At 34.0% G+C, this 15,959-nt stretch overlaps 1 protein-coding gene and 1 long non-coding RNA gene across 2 annotated transcripts in view; one reads left to right on the top strand and one right to left on the bottom strand.

Moving 5' to 3' along the window:
- The window catches only part of LOC114404684 (phosphatidylinositol/phosphatidylcholine transfer protein SFH9-like), a 29,847-nt gene that overhangs the window by 9,905 nt on the left and 3,983 nt on the right, over positions 1 to 15,959 (bottom strand). Inside the window, exon 5 of the mRNA XM_028367542.1 lies at positions 3,512 to 3,599. Within this exon, the coding sequence (XP_028223343.1) occupies positions 3,512 to 3,599 (88 nt within the window). The remainder of the gene's footprint in view (positions 1 to 3,511; positions 3,600 to 15,959) is intronic.
- LOC114404680 lies at positions 4,615 to 6,227 on the top strand. The gene is made up of 4 exons (XR_003665104.1): positions 4,615 to 4,949; positions 5,040 to 5,114; positions 5,718 to 5,884; positions 5,977 to 6,227. It is a non-coding gene; the product is annotated as an uncharacterized LOC114404680 (long non-coding RNA).

Genomic DNA, 15,959 nt, shown 5'->3' with positions numbered 1-15,959 from the left:
CAATTTGGAGTGCTTCTTAGTCCAATAGCTCTTAAGGTGGTTGGCCCCTTGCTTCTTGACTCAAATTCTTCAAGATATGGCACCAATCCTCCTTTCCAATTCCCTATATGGCAACTCACAAGCAAGGAAACAAAGAGACAAGCAATAACCAAAGACAAAAAAAAATGAAATGAAAGCTAAACCAATAGAGTTTTAACAAGACAAATTTCCAAGGATTATTCAACAATTAAAGCAATGAAAAGCACAAAAAAGCAAGCTAGGACTCAAAGAGAAACCTAGAATGGCTCTAGAGTAGAGTAGAAAAACTCTAAAAAAAAAAGACTCAAGAAACCTCTAGTTTTGGCACTTGTTTTCACAATAATTTTCAATTGAAATTTCAGAACTAGGATTGTATAAAATAGGCACCAATTATAGAACAAATTTTGAGCCAAAACAACAAGCACACTTTCCTTTCACTTTTTTTTTTTTTTCCTGGACTCTAATTTTTCTGCCAACTTGTGAGATTTTTATTATTTTTTCCTTTAATCCAAATCGCTTGGTTCTTTTTTTATAATTTTGGTCCAGATGTCTAGAAAATTTAGTAAAAGTTTCAGCTCAAAAAACGTAGTGACCAATTCCCAGTAATTTATACAAGTTCGTATGTTCAAGCTGCCAGCACCAGCGATTTCAACCTAGAAATCAAGAGTAGTGTTTATGTTGCTTAAGGCTTGGATAGTTACAATTTGTGTTTGCTTATGCTCAATTATCTTGAATAACACAATTCAAGAGAGCTTAAGACTTATTTTATTCACAAATCCAGCCACAACTCAGCACCACAACTCAACTTCATCATAGGCATCATGTAGGAATCTTAGAAAACAAAAAAGAGTTCAACAACAAGACTACTTCTAGGAATTGATTTAGAACATGTTATGAACTAAATAACATGCATGAATTAGACTCAAAATTCAAAAGATAGGCTAAGAATGACAAGAATACATGAACAAATGTATCTAGAATTCAATCAAAAAAATAAAAATTCAACACAAACTTAGAACATAATGTGACAATTACTATGACTAAACATGACTCTAAGACAAAATGGATTAAGTGATTTACACTTAGATTTTTGTGTTTTTTTTTCTAATCAATATTTTGGAAGAAAATTTAGATCTAAGGTTCAGCACATGAATATTATGAATGAAAAATGATAGAACCTAAAATCAACACAAAAACAAGATTCAAGAGTAGATCTACAAAATTTGAACCATAGAAATGCAAGAACAAGTGTAGATCTAAGATTTAATCGGTTTATTTTTTTTTTGAATATACTCTAAACAGAACCAAACCACAAGACAATGGAGGATATACATGGAGAATAAGATGAAGAACAAGGAATTAAAGAGAATTCACCGAACAAAAAGATAGAGGAAGCAAAAGAACATCACCTAGATGAAGATGCTCTTGATACCACATGATGCAAGCTCCATTGGAGCTTGTAGGCCTAGGATCTTCTTCATCAATGGATTCCTTTGCTTCTTGGAAGATGAATGGCAGCGAAATGGAGAAAGGGAGAGAGAGAGGAGACTCCACTCCAAGGAGAAGTGAGTCTAGAAGAAGCTCATCACCATAGGAGGCCATGGATAAGAGCTTGGAGGAAGAAGGAGATGAATGAAGGGAGAGGGAGAGAAGAGTACGAAATTTTGTGCTCTAAATGAGCTTTGAAATCTGAAGTTTAATATTCAAATCATCAAAGTTGAAAAAAATGCACACACATGACCTCTATTTATAGTCTAAGTGTCACACAAAATTGGAGGGAAATTCAAATTTCACTTGAATTTGAAATTGAATTTGTGGAGCCAAACTTTGGAGCCAAAATTTCACTAATTATGATTAGTGAATTTTAGTTATGGTTCAGCCCACTAATCCAAGATCAATTCCAAGATTCTCCACTAAGTGTGCTTAGGTGTCATGAGGCATGAAAAATATGAAAGACATGCACAAAGTGTGACTATATGATGTGACAATGGGGTGTAGTAAGCAAATGCTCACCTCCCCCTCTAAAATTTAATTGGATTGGGCTTCTACCAATTCAATTAAATTTATTTCCAACCGCACATATCAAATATCCACTTAGTGCATGTGAAATTACAAAACTACCCCTAATACAAAAACTAGTCTAGGTGCCCTAAAATTCAAGGGCTGAAAAATCCTATATTTCTAGGGTACCCTACCTACATTATGGAGCCCTAAATACAAGGCCCAAAAATAATGAAACCTTAATCTAATATTTACAAAGATAAGCGGGCTCGTACTTAGCCCATGAGCCCGAAATCTACCCTAAGGCTCATAAGAACCCTAGGGCCTTCTCTTGTATCTCTGGCCCAATCTACTTGGAGTTTTTCTATCCAATGCCCTTGCGGGGTAGGATTGCATCAGATTTCATCCTCATAAAATTATAATGTGCCATTTTTTGTCTTGGAGCAAGGTTTGCTTGTATCCAAACCTACGATGATGATTTTTTACATTGATTATACATATAACCAATGTAAATGTAACTTTTTCTACATCAGTTATGCATATAACTAGTGTAAAAAAGTTATACACATAGATTTAGATTGCTCTTGGCCAAAAAATGTCATATTATAATTTGGCTTAAATATGTTTTTGATCCTTAATAAATACTCGATTTATGTTTTTGTTTCCTAATAAATTTTTGCTTTGTGTTGAGTCCCTAATAAAATAACACTTTTATTTTTATCCTAGATATTTTGTGTCTCTGATAAATTAAAAAAATCTTGTGTTTGCTTCCTAATAAATTAGCAAATTTTGTTTTAGTCTGTATTAACAACAAATGGGAAATATTTATCATGGAGCAAATACAAAATTTGCTAATTTATGAGTGGCTAAAAATAAATGTCAAGGATCAAAAGTAAAATTGTTTTATTAAAGACTCATTGCTAAACAATAATTTATTAGGGAGTAAATCCAAAATCGGATATTTATTAAGGATCAAAAACATATTTAAGCCTTATAATTTTATGAGGATAAAAACAGACGAAAAATTTTGCAGGGACAAAATCCGAACTTCACGAATTTTAGAAGGATAAAAAACATATTTGAGCCTAATATTAAACTACACACATACACACTAAGATTTCAATTGAAGTCTCTGGCACTAAGAAAAACAAAGTAACAAATATCAATCCCGTACTTGAAACACAGATTTCCCTAGGAACTTCCATCCCATCCTAACCTCTCATTCTGTGGGTGTGACTTGGTTAAGCATGGACAAAATGAAATAATTTGCCTAACAAATTTAAACTACATGTTTCTCCTTTCATGCTCTCATGGCTAAAGTCAGGCATCTAAACCAATATTGTTCACAGGTTACACCGCAAGTTCTATTATCATCATTTATAAGCCATAAAACAAGTTCATCCTCTAATAAATATATGCAAAAAGAATGAAATAGAGATCAACCCCTAATTAGAAGAAGAAGAAAAAGAAGCTGTGATAAGGAATCACATACTTATTGAATCAACATCCCCAACAACTTCTCTGGCAGCATTTAAAGGCTCAAGTACATTGCCGGTAGGTGCAGAGTCTCTCATCCTTTTCTGAAATATGGTTCCATATCATATGAGTTGCAGATAATCTATAGTTCAGCAAAAGTTCAAAGATAAAAGACTATAATCACACAAAAGGAGAAATAGACAAGTTCCTCAAATTTATCTTCTAGGGAGCATTTATACAAGCGTATATGGATTTATGGAAATGACTTGTGTGACCTTAGTTATTGTAAGTTTTCTTTAGCTTATTAAAATAAGCTTCATGGAGAACCTAATCCAAATAAACTCGTTTTAACTTGTTTCAGTAAGCTCCAAAGTTAAACTTGTAAATAAGCACTAATTTGATCAGAGCTTATAGAATAAGTTCTTAATTAAATAGTTTACCTAAGAGTTCCCTTAACCATCTTAAGTAGTAAATGTTATAGACTTCCACTTTTGTTCTGCATCATTTTGTTTATTTCAATTAAGTTTAAAGTTTAATCAATCAAATCCTAAAATTTTTAAATTTGGCATCTATGGTATTACATAGACATATCTCTATCAAATGGCTTTACTGGTATGGAGCCCAAGAAAATAGCCTATTAACCATCATTTTATTCAGAGAAACCCAATATAAAAATAACCAATTGAATATTTAAGCTACTAATTTCTATTTTATTTGAAATCTATTTCTTTTGGTTTAACTTATCCTCAACTTTTTTAAATGGCATAAAAATTATCCCAAATGACAGACTAAGCTGAAGTGGGAACCAAGAAAGTGCTTTACTAACCAACGTCACATTATAATTTTATGAGGATAAAAACGGATGAAGTTTTTTGTAGGGACGAAATCCAAACTTTAATAATTTTATAAGGACAAAAAACATATTTTATCCTTCATATTATTTGTTGCTGAAAGTTGTATCTCACAACTTTATCACTAGTTTGAGGCATTTGGAATCTTCATTTTGTTTCCTTTTCTAGTAAGGAGAATTTTGTATTCTATACTAAATGTAAAAATTGGTGAATCTGATAGGTGATTCAAACAACAATTATCTCAGAAGATTACAGGAGAAGCCAATTCCATATATTATAAGTATTTTGGCTCAAATCGCAGTCAAATTGTTAACTTGTATTTATGTAGTATTTGCGGCATTGGGGAAATGTTTTGTGGTTCGCTCTGTAGACAACCAACCAAGAAGCCATGAGAAAACCAAATCGGCTCAATCCAATTCCGAGGAACAATTAATGACTCCGGCGATAAAAGAGCCACTTTGGCAAAGAATTCAGAATTTAGAGGCAGTGGTAACTGAGATGGCTAATAAACCTAATACAATTCCTCCTGAAAAAGAGGATATTCTTCAAGAGTCATTGAGTCGCATAAAATGTATAGAATATGACTTGCAAAAAACAAAGAAGGTAGTGCCAATCTACCACAATTGTTCACTTTGTGTTTCATGTTTAGAGATTTTACAGTATTGTGTTGATTGAGTTTTCTGCTCATGTTAGGCCCTGCTAGCAACTGCTTCAAAGCAAGTTGAGCTTGCCGAGTCATTGGAAAGCTTAAAGGAGAGTAAATTTGACGTAAGTTGCTGTTGCCCCCCAGTTTCGGTTTGAAAAAATATATAAATTTAATGGACTGTCTTATAATGCTGCTTTGATCCAAGTGCATACCTTTCTATTCATCTGATGAAAAACAATGAATTACGTTTATTTCTACTGAGTGAGTGTTAAAATCTTTTGCCAGAGATTTCTCTTTAGAGTACACACACAATAACTCCTTTTTATATCCTATCCTTCTGGTAAAAATTGCAGAAGTCCTTCTCACATAGTTGAGCTTTCAGTATTAAGGACACATAAATGCTAATTTGTATAGGAAACTCTTCCAAGTGGATTACGATTGTAAGGATCCAAAAGTAAAGCTACATCCACCACCACCATCATATTCTCCTCACTATACCTTAAATTGAGGTCCTTGATCAATTTGAGTTGTGCACATCTCTGCATTACATTTTACTAATATATTACTCAGTTTGAGTTGTGCACACATCTTATTGTATTGTTTTAACGTGTTATTCTCAGAAGATGAGGTCGTAAATGGGTTTTGGTGATAAGCTTTTCTATTTATTTGAATGCTTGTATATAGTATATACAGATGATAAATTGATAACTTTTCCTAAAAAACAGGGAAGAAATTCATGTTGGCCTAAAAATAGAAGTTATGCCCCAGGAAGATGAGCCCGTTTTTCAGCATCAGTTTGCAGTCCATTGTTTTTGATACTTTACAGCTGAATTACTACCAGAGCTAAACTTCTATTGGCTTATATAAAAGAATTACTCTCATTATCATATAGGTGACTTTCCTTCTATTTATATAAACACAATTTTATACTCTCTGACTCCCTGAAAGAAACACTGGTATCTTGTAATATTCATTTCTTTTCAGGCTTGAGGAATGTGGGCTATGGGGAGTGCATAGCCCCAATGTATAGAAGGCAACAAGAATTTTTTATGAAGATTCTGGACTTCAAATACTCCTTTTAAATGTATAACTGAGTGTGCTAACCACATTTATTTTCTTATTGGCTTTTCTGTACAGAGGACATATACACAAAGTATGCTACTCAAATTCAGATGTATTTTAATACCAGATGCATATATGCACAAAAGAAATATTTTCTGTAATACATTGTAACAAATAGCGAGCGCTTAACAGTAAATCTTGGATTTTACTAGAGGATGTGCTTTCCCCGGAAATTTTTAGTTTTGGATTATCTTTGTTACTCTAGTTTTTAGAGAAATTACTTTTCATGGACTTTATAATGGGTCATTTTGTTTAAAACATAAAATAAGTAATTTTAGAATAAGTTTTTTTTTTCTTTCAAAAAATGCTTATTTAATAAGTAAATAGGATTTGCTTATCCAAATAAGCAGAAAAATGTTTATTTTAAGTAAAAAGTAATTTAGACAAACACATTAAAAATAAAATAAAATAATTACTTATTTTATTAAGTTTTTCTTCAACAAATAAGTTTAAATCAATTGACACATTACGAAGTGTCAACGGGCATGTTATTAAGCCACTATATCTTTTGGTTTGCTTGTAATTACTCCCCTTCTCATGAGAACAATGCTATTGAATTTGGTAGAATTCAACTGAACTCAAGAATAAGAGTGAAATGTGGTTTGTGACTCTTAATTAATCCTGATAAAAGGAGTGATCAAGTAACTGCGAGGGTAATTCTAGAAGAGTCACTCTCTATCCTCATCCTTCATATTTTAGTATAATAGTTATATATAAGTTACTTATTATAAATGAAGAATGATAATGAAAGAAAACTCTTTAAAGATTATTCTTTATAATGATAAAAACTATTGGAAATCAGCTCACTTGAACCTTTTAAAATAAATAAGGGTCTTAGTTATGTGTAGCTTGGGAGTATTGGCGTTACAGGCACGAATCCAGCTCTCTTGAAAATTTTCATCGATATAAATATATTTTTTTAAAGTTAATTAGTATAAAATTATATAAAATTAGTTTTGTATGTTGTTACTCTAATACTAGTTAATGTTAATTAGTATAAAGTTGTGTAAAATTAATTGTGTGCTTGTTATTATAAAAACAATTAAGGTTATCTTCATCTAATAAAAAAATTTAATTTCAATTTTGTATAAAAATAATTTTGTTTATGAAAATTATTATTTATTAAAAGTTAGACATATAAACAATTATAAAATTATAAAGAAAGAAAAAAAATTAATTGACATTAAGAACTTTAATTTTTATTTCCTTAATCTAAAGGTATTAACTGACATTTGCCTATAGTTCGAAACATCTATATATACTGAAAAGACTGAAAAATTCACTTTTAAATTTTAATAAAACAAAAAATTGGCAATTAAATCCAAATTTGTAAACACTCAACTGATTCAATCTAGTTTAACTAAACGTAACGTTCAAATTATGGATTTATAATTACGTTAAATATTAGATATTAGAGAAGAAATTGTGTCACACATAATAATCTTATCTAACTTAAATATGATTATAATGAAAAATATACTTGTGGTTTATAAAAAAAAATTAATCTAATTTTTATGTTAAAACTGATTTTGATTGACTTTGGGATAGTAAAAAAGAATTCAACATGTGATTTCTTTATTTAATTAATTTTATTAAATTACTTTTTCAAGGATTGATCGGACCTGATTGCCTTAACCCGTGGATTGAAAATTAATGTTGAGAAGTCTAGAGCTTTTGCTTCCCGGAGATTGTCTGGGGACATCAGAACGGATATTTTAGATATTACTCAAATTGGTTTCGCAAACAATTTGGGAAAATGTTTGGGATTCAAAATGTTCCAAGGAAGGTGGACTCTCTTGGCTGGATGGAAATGAAGGTTCCTCGCCGTTGCAAACTCAGTTTTGGCAGCACTCTTGGCCCATGGAATGCACATTGTTGGAATAGTATTAAAAAAAATTCAAGTGTCACATCAACAAAAATTAATGTGCCAAAATCACATCTTAAGTGGGGGCATGATACCCAACCAAAGAAATATGGGGGCTTTGATGTTCGTATAGCAAGACACCAAAGCTGTCATATTGGATTGAATTTGGAAGACTAAAATTCCAGCTAGCTGTATGCATTTTTTTAATGGCAGATATGCCATGTTGCTCTTCCAACTAGCTACATCAATTCTCTATCACAAGACGGGTTACTGATTCTAGCACGTGTTTGGGTTGCATTAGTGCTGCGGAGGAAACCAAAATGCTCGTGATGTTTGGAGAAATATGAAACCGAATATAACTCCCCTGGTTGCATGAACAAGTCATGAAATATGGCTTGATCTTTATGCAACCCCGTTGGCTCTTTTTGCATTAAACATTGATGGTAGCGTGATACGCAAGGAGCATTGTGCTGGGTTCGACGGGATCATTCGTGATCATGAAAGGAAGTTTTATTGCTGGCTTCAATGGTAGTTGTGGTGCTACAGATATCTTGCATGCTGAAATCCTGGCTCTTTATCATGGGATTCACAGTTGTAATTGGAATAATTTAGAGATACCAGCGGGTGATTTGTTTTTTTTTTTTAAATAGCTGGTGCCACCTCTTAATCTCCCCAACATGGTCAATCATGATTATCCTCATGACCTTTTTTTTGACCATTAAGATAAAAAAACTAATTAACAAATTAATATTTTTCGATAGAAAAAAGAAATCATGGCCAGATCGTGAAATTTCAGTATCCAACACACGTTGCGAGAGGAAAATATGTGTGCAGAGATCTTTTGACTAAGCTTGGTACTTCTACTGAAGCTGAGTTTCTACCCTCCTCCTGTCCTGACATAGAATCTCTAGTGCAGCTGAAGGATGCTATAGGGTTCTTGATCCTTCAGATTCAGTCTTTGTTTCTTGTTTGTTCTTTTTCTTGGATTTATCTCTCATTAAAAAAATATCAATGAAAAATATGATGGATTAACTGGCAAGGGGAGTTGTATTAGAGACTTGTTCATTGTCTTATAATTTCTCTGTCTCAAAGCTGCTGCGCTTTGGTTGGCACATGGCAAGGGGAGTTGATAAATAGATTATGCCTAAGGTTGATGCTCAAGTGCCAGACTGGGTGCAACAACATACGTGGATTCATGGGATTCAAATTCCCATCACGCTGTGGGTTATTTGGAGGGCTAGGAATAAAAGCATTTTGAGGAGGAGATGGGGACAACTACTCAGTGACATGCGCAAGTGTAGTCTCTTGTGCATTATACTAAAAGTTGTGTGTTGGGGAACATGTTAATTTGCATGAGCAAAGCAGATGGATTTGCTGGGTGAGACCTCCTTTAAGGGCGGTGACATTGAAGGTAAATGGTAGCATGATGGGTAGCCCTCCTAGGGCAGGGTTTGGAGGACTTTGTAGGGTTCACCATGGAAGCTTTCTTGTGGGCTTATATGGTCATGTTGGAGGGCAAGAGATCTTATATGCTGAGATTTAAGCATTGTTGTGCTTGCACAGGTTTAAATTACAGTTTGCAACCACAATGCAATGCAATGATTTTTCGACTCACCACAATACGATCGCAACTGCAATTTAAAACCATGGTTGCGTTGTTTGAATATTTACTGGGACTCACCATAATACAACCGCAACCGCAACCACAATTTTTCGACTCACCCTCATTCATTTGAGTAATAATATGCCTTTGTGTTATAACATGTATAGCAATGAGATTGGGCTTATCAAGAAGTTGATGCCTTTGTGTGCGGTGCAGCACACTCTAGCTCCATGAGGGAAATCAGTGCGCAGACGTGTTAGCAAAACTGGGAGCTAATTCTTTGAGTCCTCTTGATGCTTTGCATGATCCCCCAGTTGCAGGCAGATGCACTGAGGGTTGTCTTCCCAAGGCTGTAATTCACTTTTAGTTTGTGCTTCCCCCTTTAACAATTAGAATTCCTATCTATGTGTTTGCATGATTGATTTTTTTTTTCTTTTCTGGAATCTGCTTTTGAGTGGATATGTCCGGTTTCAGGTATTTTTGAAAGAATACTATATCAAAGTACATATAGCATGAGTGAAATGTTGTCAAAATGTTAAACAACTAAGAAGCAAAGTGATTTAGACCTCAAATTTGCAAACGAAAGATTCGAAAGAATTGTAAGTTTTGAAGAGGCAATATGCAGCATTACCAGCAGTAATTGTTATCAGGTTTTGTTTATTTGATTTTGGTAATAAAGATAGCTACCAGGATAGGCAGGATTTTATTACAAAATATTTATCTTTTGAAGTTTTATTTATTTTTATATAAATAATTTAATTATATAAAATAATTACGCATCCACTTTCTTGTTTATTATTATTATAATAATTTTAAAACGAAACTTTTTCCTTATAGTCAATCTCTTCTCACCTAACTAAAGATTTATTGAAGTTTTTTTTTATCTATTTGTTAATAGTTTTTTTTTTTTACTTCATTGTCACAATAGTTTAAAAACCTTTTAAAGTTTTATGTAATTTAGTAAAAAAAATGTGAAATTTCCTCACAGTTACCCCATTATTTCCCATTTACTCTATTAATTCCATTTTCAAACTATTTTTACGTAGTAATTATAAAATATAGCATATTCTTAAATTATTATATACTCCAATAATAGTTTTTAGTAATTATAAAAAATTATTTGTAGTTATTAAAATGGACTATGATTGGGAGAAACATATCTAATTTTTCTTTTTTCTTTTTCTTAAATATATGTCATAAAATTTTAAAATATGTCGAAGAATCTGATGATAAAAACTGTGAGAAACATATCTAATCTTTCTTCTCTTTCTTAACCCAAATGGACAAAAAATGTTATGTGTATTTAAATCAGGATTTATTGCACTAAATTTGTTAAGAAATTGTTTTTAGCTCCTGCATCTTTCGCCTGATTTATTTCCAATTTTATTACAGCAATTATTAAAAGATTAAAAACATTTGTCTCTGAAATAAAATATATTCATTTATCGAAGGATTAAACCCTAGAAACATTGGGACATATATATATATATGCACTGTTCACGAAGGTCCATGTCTTGATAGGTACAGAATTTGGATTCAGAGTGTTTAGGCGCTTCGCTGAAAGCCACAGAAACATGCGACCAGAGAAGAAACCATGGTCGTCACTCCTCTGTAACGAAATCATCGACGAAATCTTGTCTCATCTTCCCATGAAACCTTTGATCTGATTCAAGTGTGTGCGCAAGGAATGGAACTCCTTGATGTCAGAACCCTATTTCATCAAATTGCACCTTTGCAAATCTGCTGCGAAGGACGATTTGGAACACCTTCAATTGATAAAAAATGTCTGCCTCGAATCCATCCCTGAAATCCACATGGAATCGTGTGATGTAAGTTCGTTATTCCATTTCCTACAAATTCAAATGTCCTTGTTCAATTTCGCAAACATGCCAGGTTACCATCTGGTCGGTTCATGTAATGGGTTGCACTGTGGGGTTAGCGAAATACCAGAAGGATACCATGTTTGTTTCTGGAACAAGGCGACAAGGGTGATATCCAGAGAATCGTCAGCGCTGTCTTTTTCCCCGGGCATCGGTCGTAGAACAATGTTTGGGTTTGGCAATGATCCGTCAAGTGACAAATACAAGGTTGTAGCAATTGCGTTGACTATGCTCTCACTTGATGTATCTGAAAAGACTGAGATGAAAGTTTTTGGCGTGGGTGACAATAGTTGGAGAAACCTTAAAGGTTTTCCTGTTCTTTGGACTTTACTTGAAGTTGGTGGAGTGTATCTGAGTGGAACCATTAATTGGGTTGTTATTCATTCAAAGAAACTGAAAGACAAAAGGTAAGATGCAGAACCTCAATGTTCAACAAGAAAGAAAACAAATCTGTTTTTCTTGAATTTAACAGATATCTATAGCTTTGGATAAGTAAACCATTAAGATTCACATGCTAATATCAAAATGAAATAGTATCTACACAAACTCAAAACCGATGAACAGTAGCATCAACCATCCCCCATTTTGTTCCCTAAATCACATACATACCTTCATACTACAGTTTTGACATCCACAACCATAATTTGGTAGCACTGTGATGAAATTATTCTTGGTGTGATAATAAGATGACATGTGTACAAATATACATAACACTACACCTATAGTAATAGAATTCCTTTTCATTTGGATCAGTTCTGTCTTCATTGGTTTCACTAAAATAAGCTAAGGGTTACCACATCATTCCTTTGCCTTACAATCATGGGTAAGAAACGAATACTGGTGAATTTTTGTTCATGGCAAATAGACATGGTAGTTGTTAATCACATTTGCAATTCTTTCGGATTTTGAGATATTGAATGCTCTATATTCTAGATTTTTTTCAATTTGTTGTGAATGTAAATTTAGAGAGGGTGAGCTTGAAATAAGTGTAAATATAGAGACATGCTACGAACCTCAGGATTTACAGTGTAACTTACAAATGACCTACTTTCAAGTATCAACAAAGGACCACTAGCAGGAATCAAAACGATCTTTGTATTCTAGATTGATTGAATTTAAAAGTAGTCCATTTTCAACATGCAATGAAGTGCTCTACTGAAATGCACAGACAACATTTTGATGCACATTGAATTTTTCATTTTCAAATTGTACAATTTTTTTTATTTTTAAAAATGGACTAGCATTTACAGGATTCTACTGGAAATTTACTTGATACCAGTGTTATCAACTGCAGATCACAAATATGGTGGAAAGCCAATAATCTGCTATATCATATAACAGATAGCATCATGGATAACTATAGGAAGTCGCATAGCAGCTGAAATATATGATATATATCGTGAATGCATACAAAAAAAATTTATGCAAATAAAAATAAAATGCACAAAATTTGGCATCATATTAACCCAAATTCAATTAACATAGTCTCTAATGGAGGATATTACTAATTATACCATTGGTTAATTGTTTTTTTTTTGCACAGCAAAAATCAATATATTATATATGAAATTCAGTACTAGGTGTACTGAAGATACAAAGATAAAAGCAAGACAATTACAGTCTGCATCCCATTAGGAGAGACCGAAGGCAGCCCACAAAAATACAAACTCATCCCCTCTAGGAAAAAACATCCTTTAGATTGGTTGACCAGAAAGTAAAATGCATATTGAAGTCCTTCTCCACACATTTTAGCCAGGACCAGGTGTGGAACAAGGCATCATCCATGACCTTTTCAGGAGTGAACGGCTGGTTCTTGAAAAGCATAGCATTTCTATGATACCAAATGGAGAAGGACAGGGTTAGCCACAGAAATTCCCATCTTTTGTTTGTCCTAGCTTTGCTATTCCACTGGGTGAATTGTAAAAAGTGATTCTTTGGATCTATGGAATGAGGACCCACTCTATTAACCCATCTCATTGTCTCCCACCAAAGACTCCTAGTCTTTTCATAGTTGAACATAAGATGATAAATCGATTCTTCTTCATGGTCACATAGAGGACAGCTATAAGACGACATTGTGACCTGTCTTTCTGAGATTGTCCCTAGTAGGAAGTCTATTTTTGAAAAATCTCCAAGAAAAAGCACTCACTTTTGGAGGAATTTTCAATTTCCACATACTTTTAAGAACATTGTCTTCACTATCACTATGGTGAGACTCCTGCAACACTTTGTAGGCAGATTTTGTTGAAAAAATTCCATTAGTATCTGGCTTCCAGCAAAGGAAATCTCTGCTGGATTGGTGAATGTGAGTAGAATCGATCTCAGCTAGGAAATCAGCTGCCAAGTGAATTTCATGATCAAAAAAGTCCCTTCTCCATGATAACTTCCATTCCCACCTACCCTCCACAAAATCTCCCATAGAATTGATTGATGAATTCTGCTGTTTACTTATTAAATATAATTGGGGATATTTTCCTTGGAGATTATAGTTGTCCTCCATCCATTTATCCTTCCAGAAACTGATACTGGACCCCCTTCCCACCCTCCATTTTAAATTATCAATAAAACAGTCATTGTGTTGCTGCTGAAAGATGTTCTTCAAATCCTGCCACCATTGGGAAGTGAAGTTCCTCCTTCCACCCACCATACTTAGAGATTAAAATTCTAGACCAAGGTTGGTCATGATTATTAGCCAACTGCCACCCCCATTTGCCAAGTAAAGCTTGATTAAATAAAGATAGGTCTTTAATCCCTAGACCCCCTTTGTTCTTAGGAAGACAAACTTTGTCCCACTTCACCCAAGGAATCTTGTTGGCCTCTTGGTGACCTCCCCACAGAAAATTTCTCTGGATGGAGACAATTTTTTGCACCACTTTTTTGGGGATCCTAAAGAAGGATAAAAGGCAGATAGATAAGGCTGAGAGGACAGAATTAATAAGGGTGATTCTGCCCCCCATTGATAGAGTTCCTTGCTTCCATTTTGCAAGTTTGACTTCAAAATTCCTTACAATAGGCTGCCACACAATCCAGCTCTTAGAGGACACCCCAACTGGAATTCCAAGGTAAATAAAAGGAAAATCCATAGTACTGCAGTTAAGGAATTGGGCAGCTTCCCTGCACCAGCTTACAGATTTACCCAAACAACCAAAGTGACTTTTAGAGTAATTTATCTTGAGGCCAGATGCCTCCTCAAAGCACCTCAGAACACATTTTAAGGTTCTAACATTATGCTTAGTAGCATCTCCAAAAAACAGGGTATCATCAGCATATTGGAGGATGTTCACTTCTTCTTTTAAGGATCCCACTATGTAGCTTCTGAATAGATTTTTGGACACAACTGACCTCATCAAACCTGTGAGACCTTTCGCTACAATATTGAAGAGGAAAGGTGCAAGGGGATCACCTTGCCTTAGACCTCTCTTAGGGGTAAACTCCTTAGATGGACTTCCATTAACTAAAATGGATATGGTTGCAGTAGTTAAACAACCATTTATCCATTTCCTCCACCTTTCACAAAATCCCATCCTCATGAGCATGTAGTCAAGAAAACCCCAAGAAACCGAGTCATATGCCTTTTCAAAGTCCGCTTTGAAGACCATGCAAGGTTTACTTCTAGATTTGGCCTCAGCTATAGCCTCATTGGCAATTAAGACACCATGAAGAATGTGTCTCCCCTTCATAAAAGTCGTTTGCCTTTCATCTATAAGGTGAGGTAATACAGCAGCCAACCTCTTGGCCAAAACTTTTGCCAAAATTTTATAGACACACCCTATAAGGGAGATGGGTCTATAATCATTGAAAGATTGGGGGTCATTAATCTTTGGAATGAGGGCTATAAAGGAAGCATTAGTTCCTTTTGGAAAGGATCCATTGATATAGAATTCATCCATGAATCTCATGATGTCTGTTTTCAAAATCTCCCAAAAGTGTTTAATGAAATTAAAATTCAAGCCATCCGGGCCAGGGATTTTGTCCCCCCACAATCCCAAACTGAAGATTTGATCTCCAATTCATTAAATCTGGACAATAGGCTTTCTTTGTCTCTTAGATCTAGAGAGGAGAAGAAAACACCATCCAGTGTTGGCCTGTTAGAACATTCCTCCAGAAATCTGTCTTTGAAACAAAGGACAGCTGCATTTTTAACCCTGCAAGGTTCATGAATCCACACACCATCCATGAAAATACCTGGTATAGCATTTTTTCTTCTTCTATGGTTGATCAATCTGTGAAAATAAGTAGAGTTGTTGTCCCCTTCTTTTAGCCACTTAACTCTAGCCTTTTGTCTAAACATAGATTCATATGCATAAGCTGCCTCCCACAATTGGACTTGAAGAGATTTCTTAAGAGTGACTTCCACTTGGGATAGAGGTCTGTCATTTATACCATTCTCCAAAGCATTCAGCTCCTTTTTAATCATAATAACTTTTCTAGCATTAGCTTCACCATTTGTTAAACTCCACTGCTTTATGCACTATTTGAGGAGTTTTATTTTATGATT

Source organism: Glycine soja, unplaced genomic scaffold (genome assembly GCF_004193775.1).
Source record: "Glycine soja cultivar W05 unplaced genomic scaffold, ASM419377v2 tig00105717_1_pilon, whole genome shotgun sequence".
Taxonomy (NCBI): domain Eukaryota; kingdom Viridiplantae; phylum Streptophyta; class Magnoliopsida; order Fabales; family Fabaceae; genus Glycine; species Glycine soja.
The sequence above is the reverse complement of the archived record's forward strand: the minus strand, read 5'-3'. Positions and strand labels throughout refer to the sequence as shown.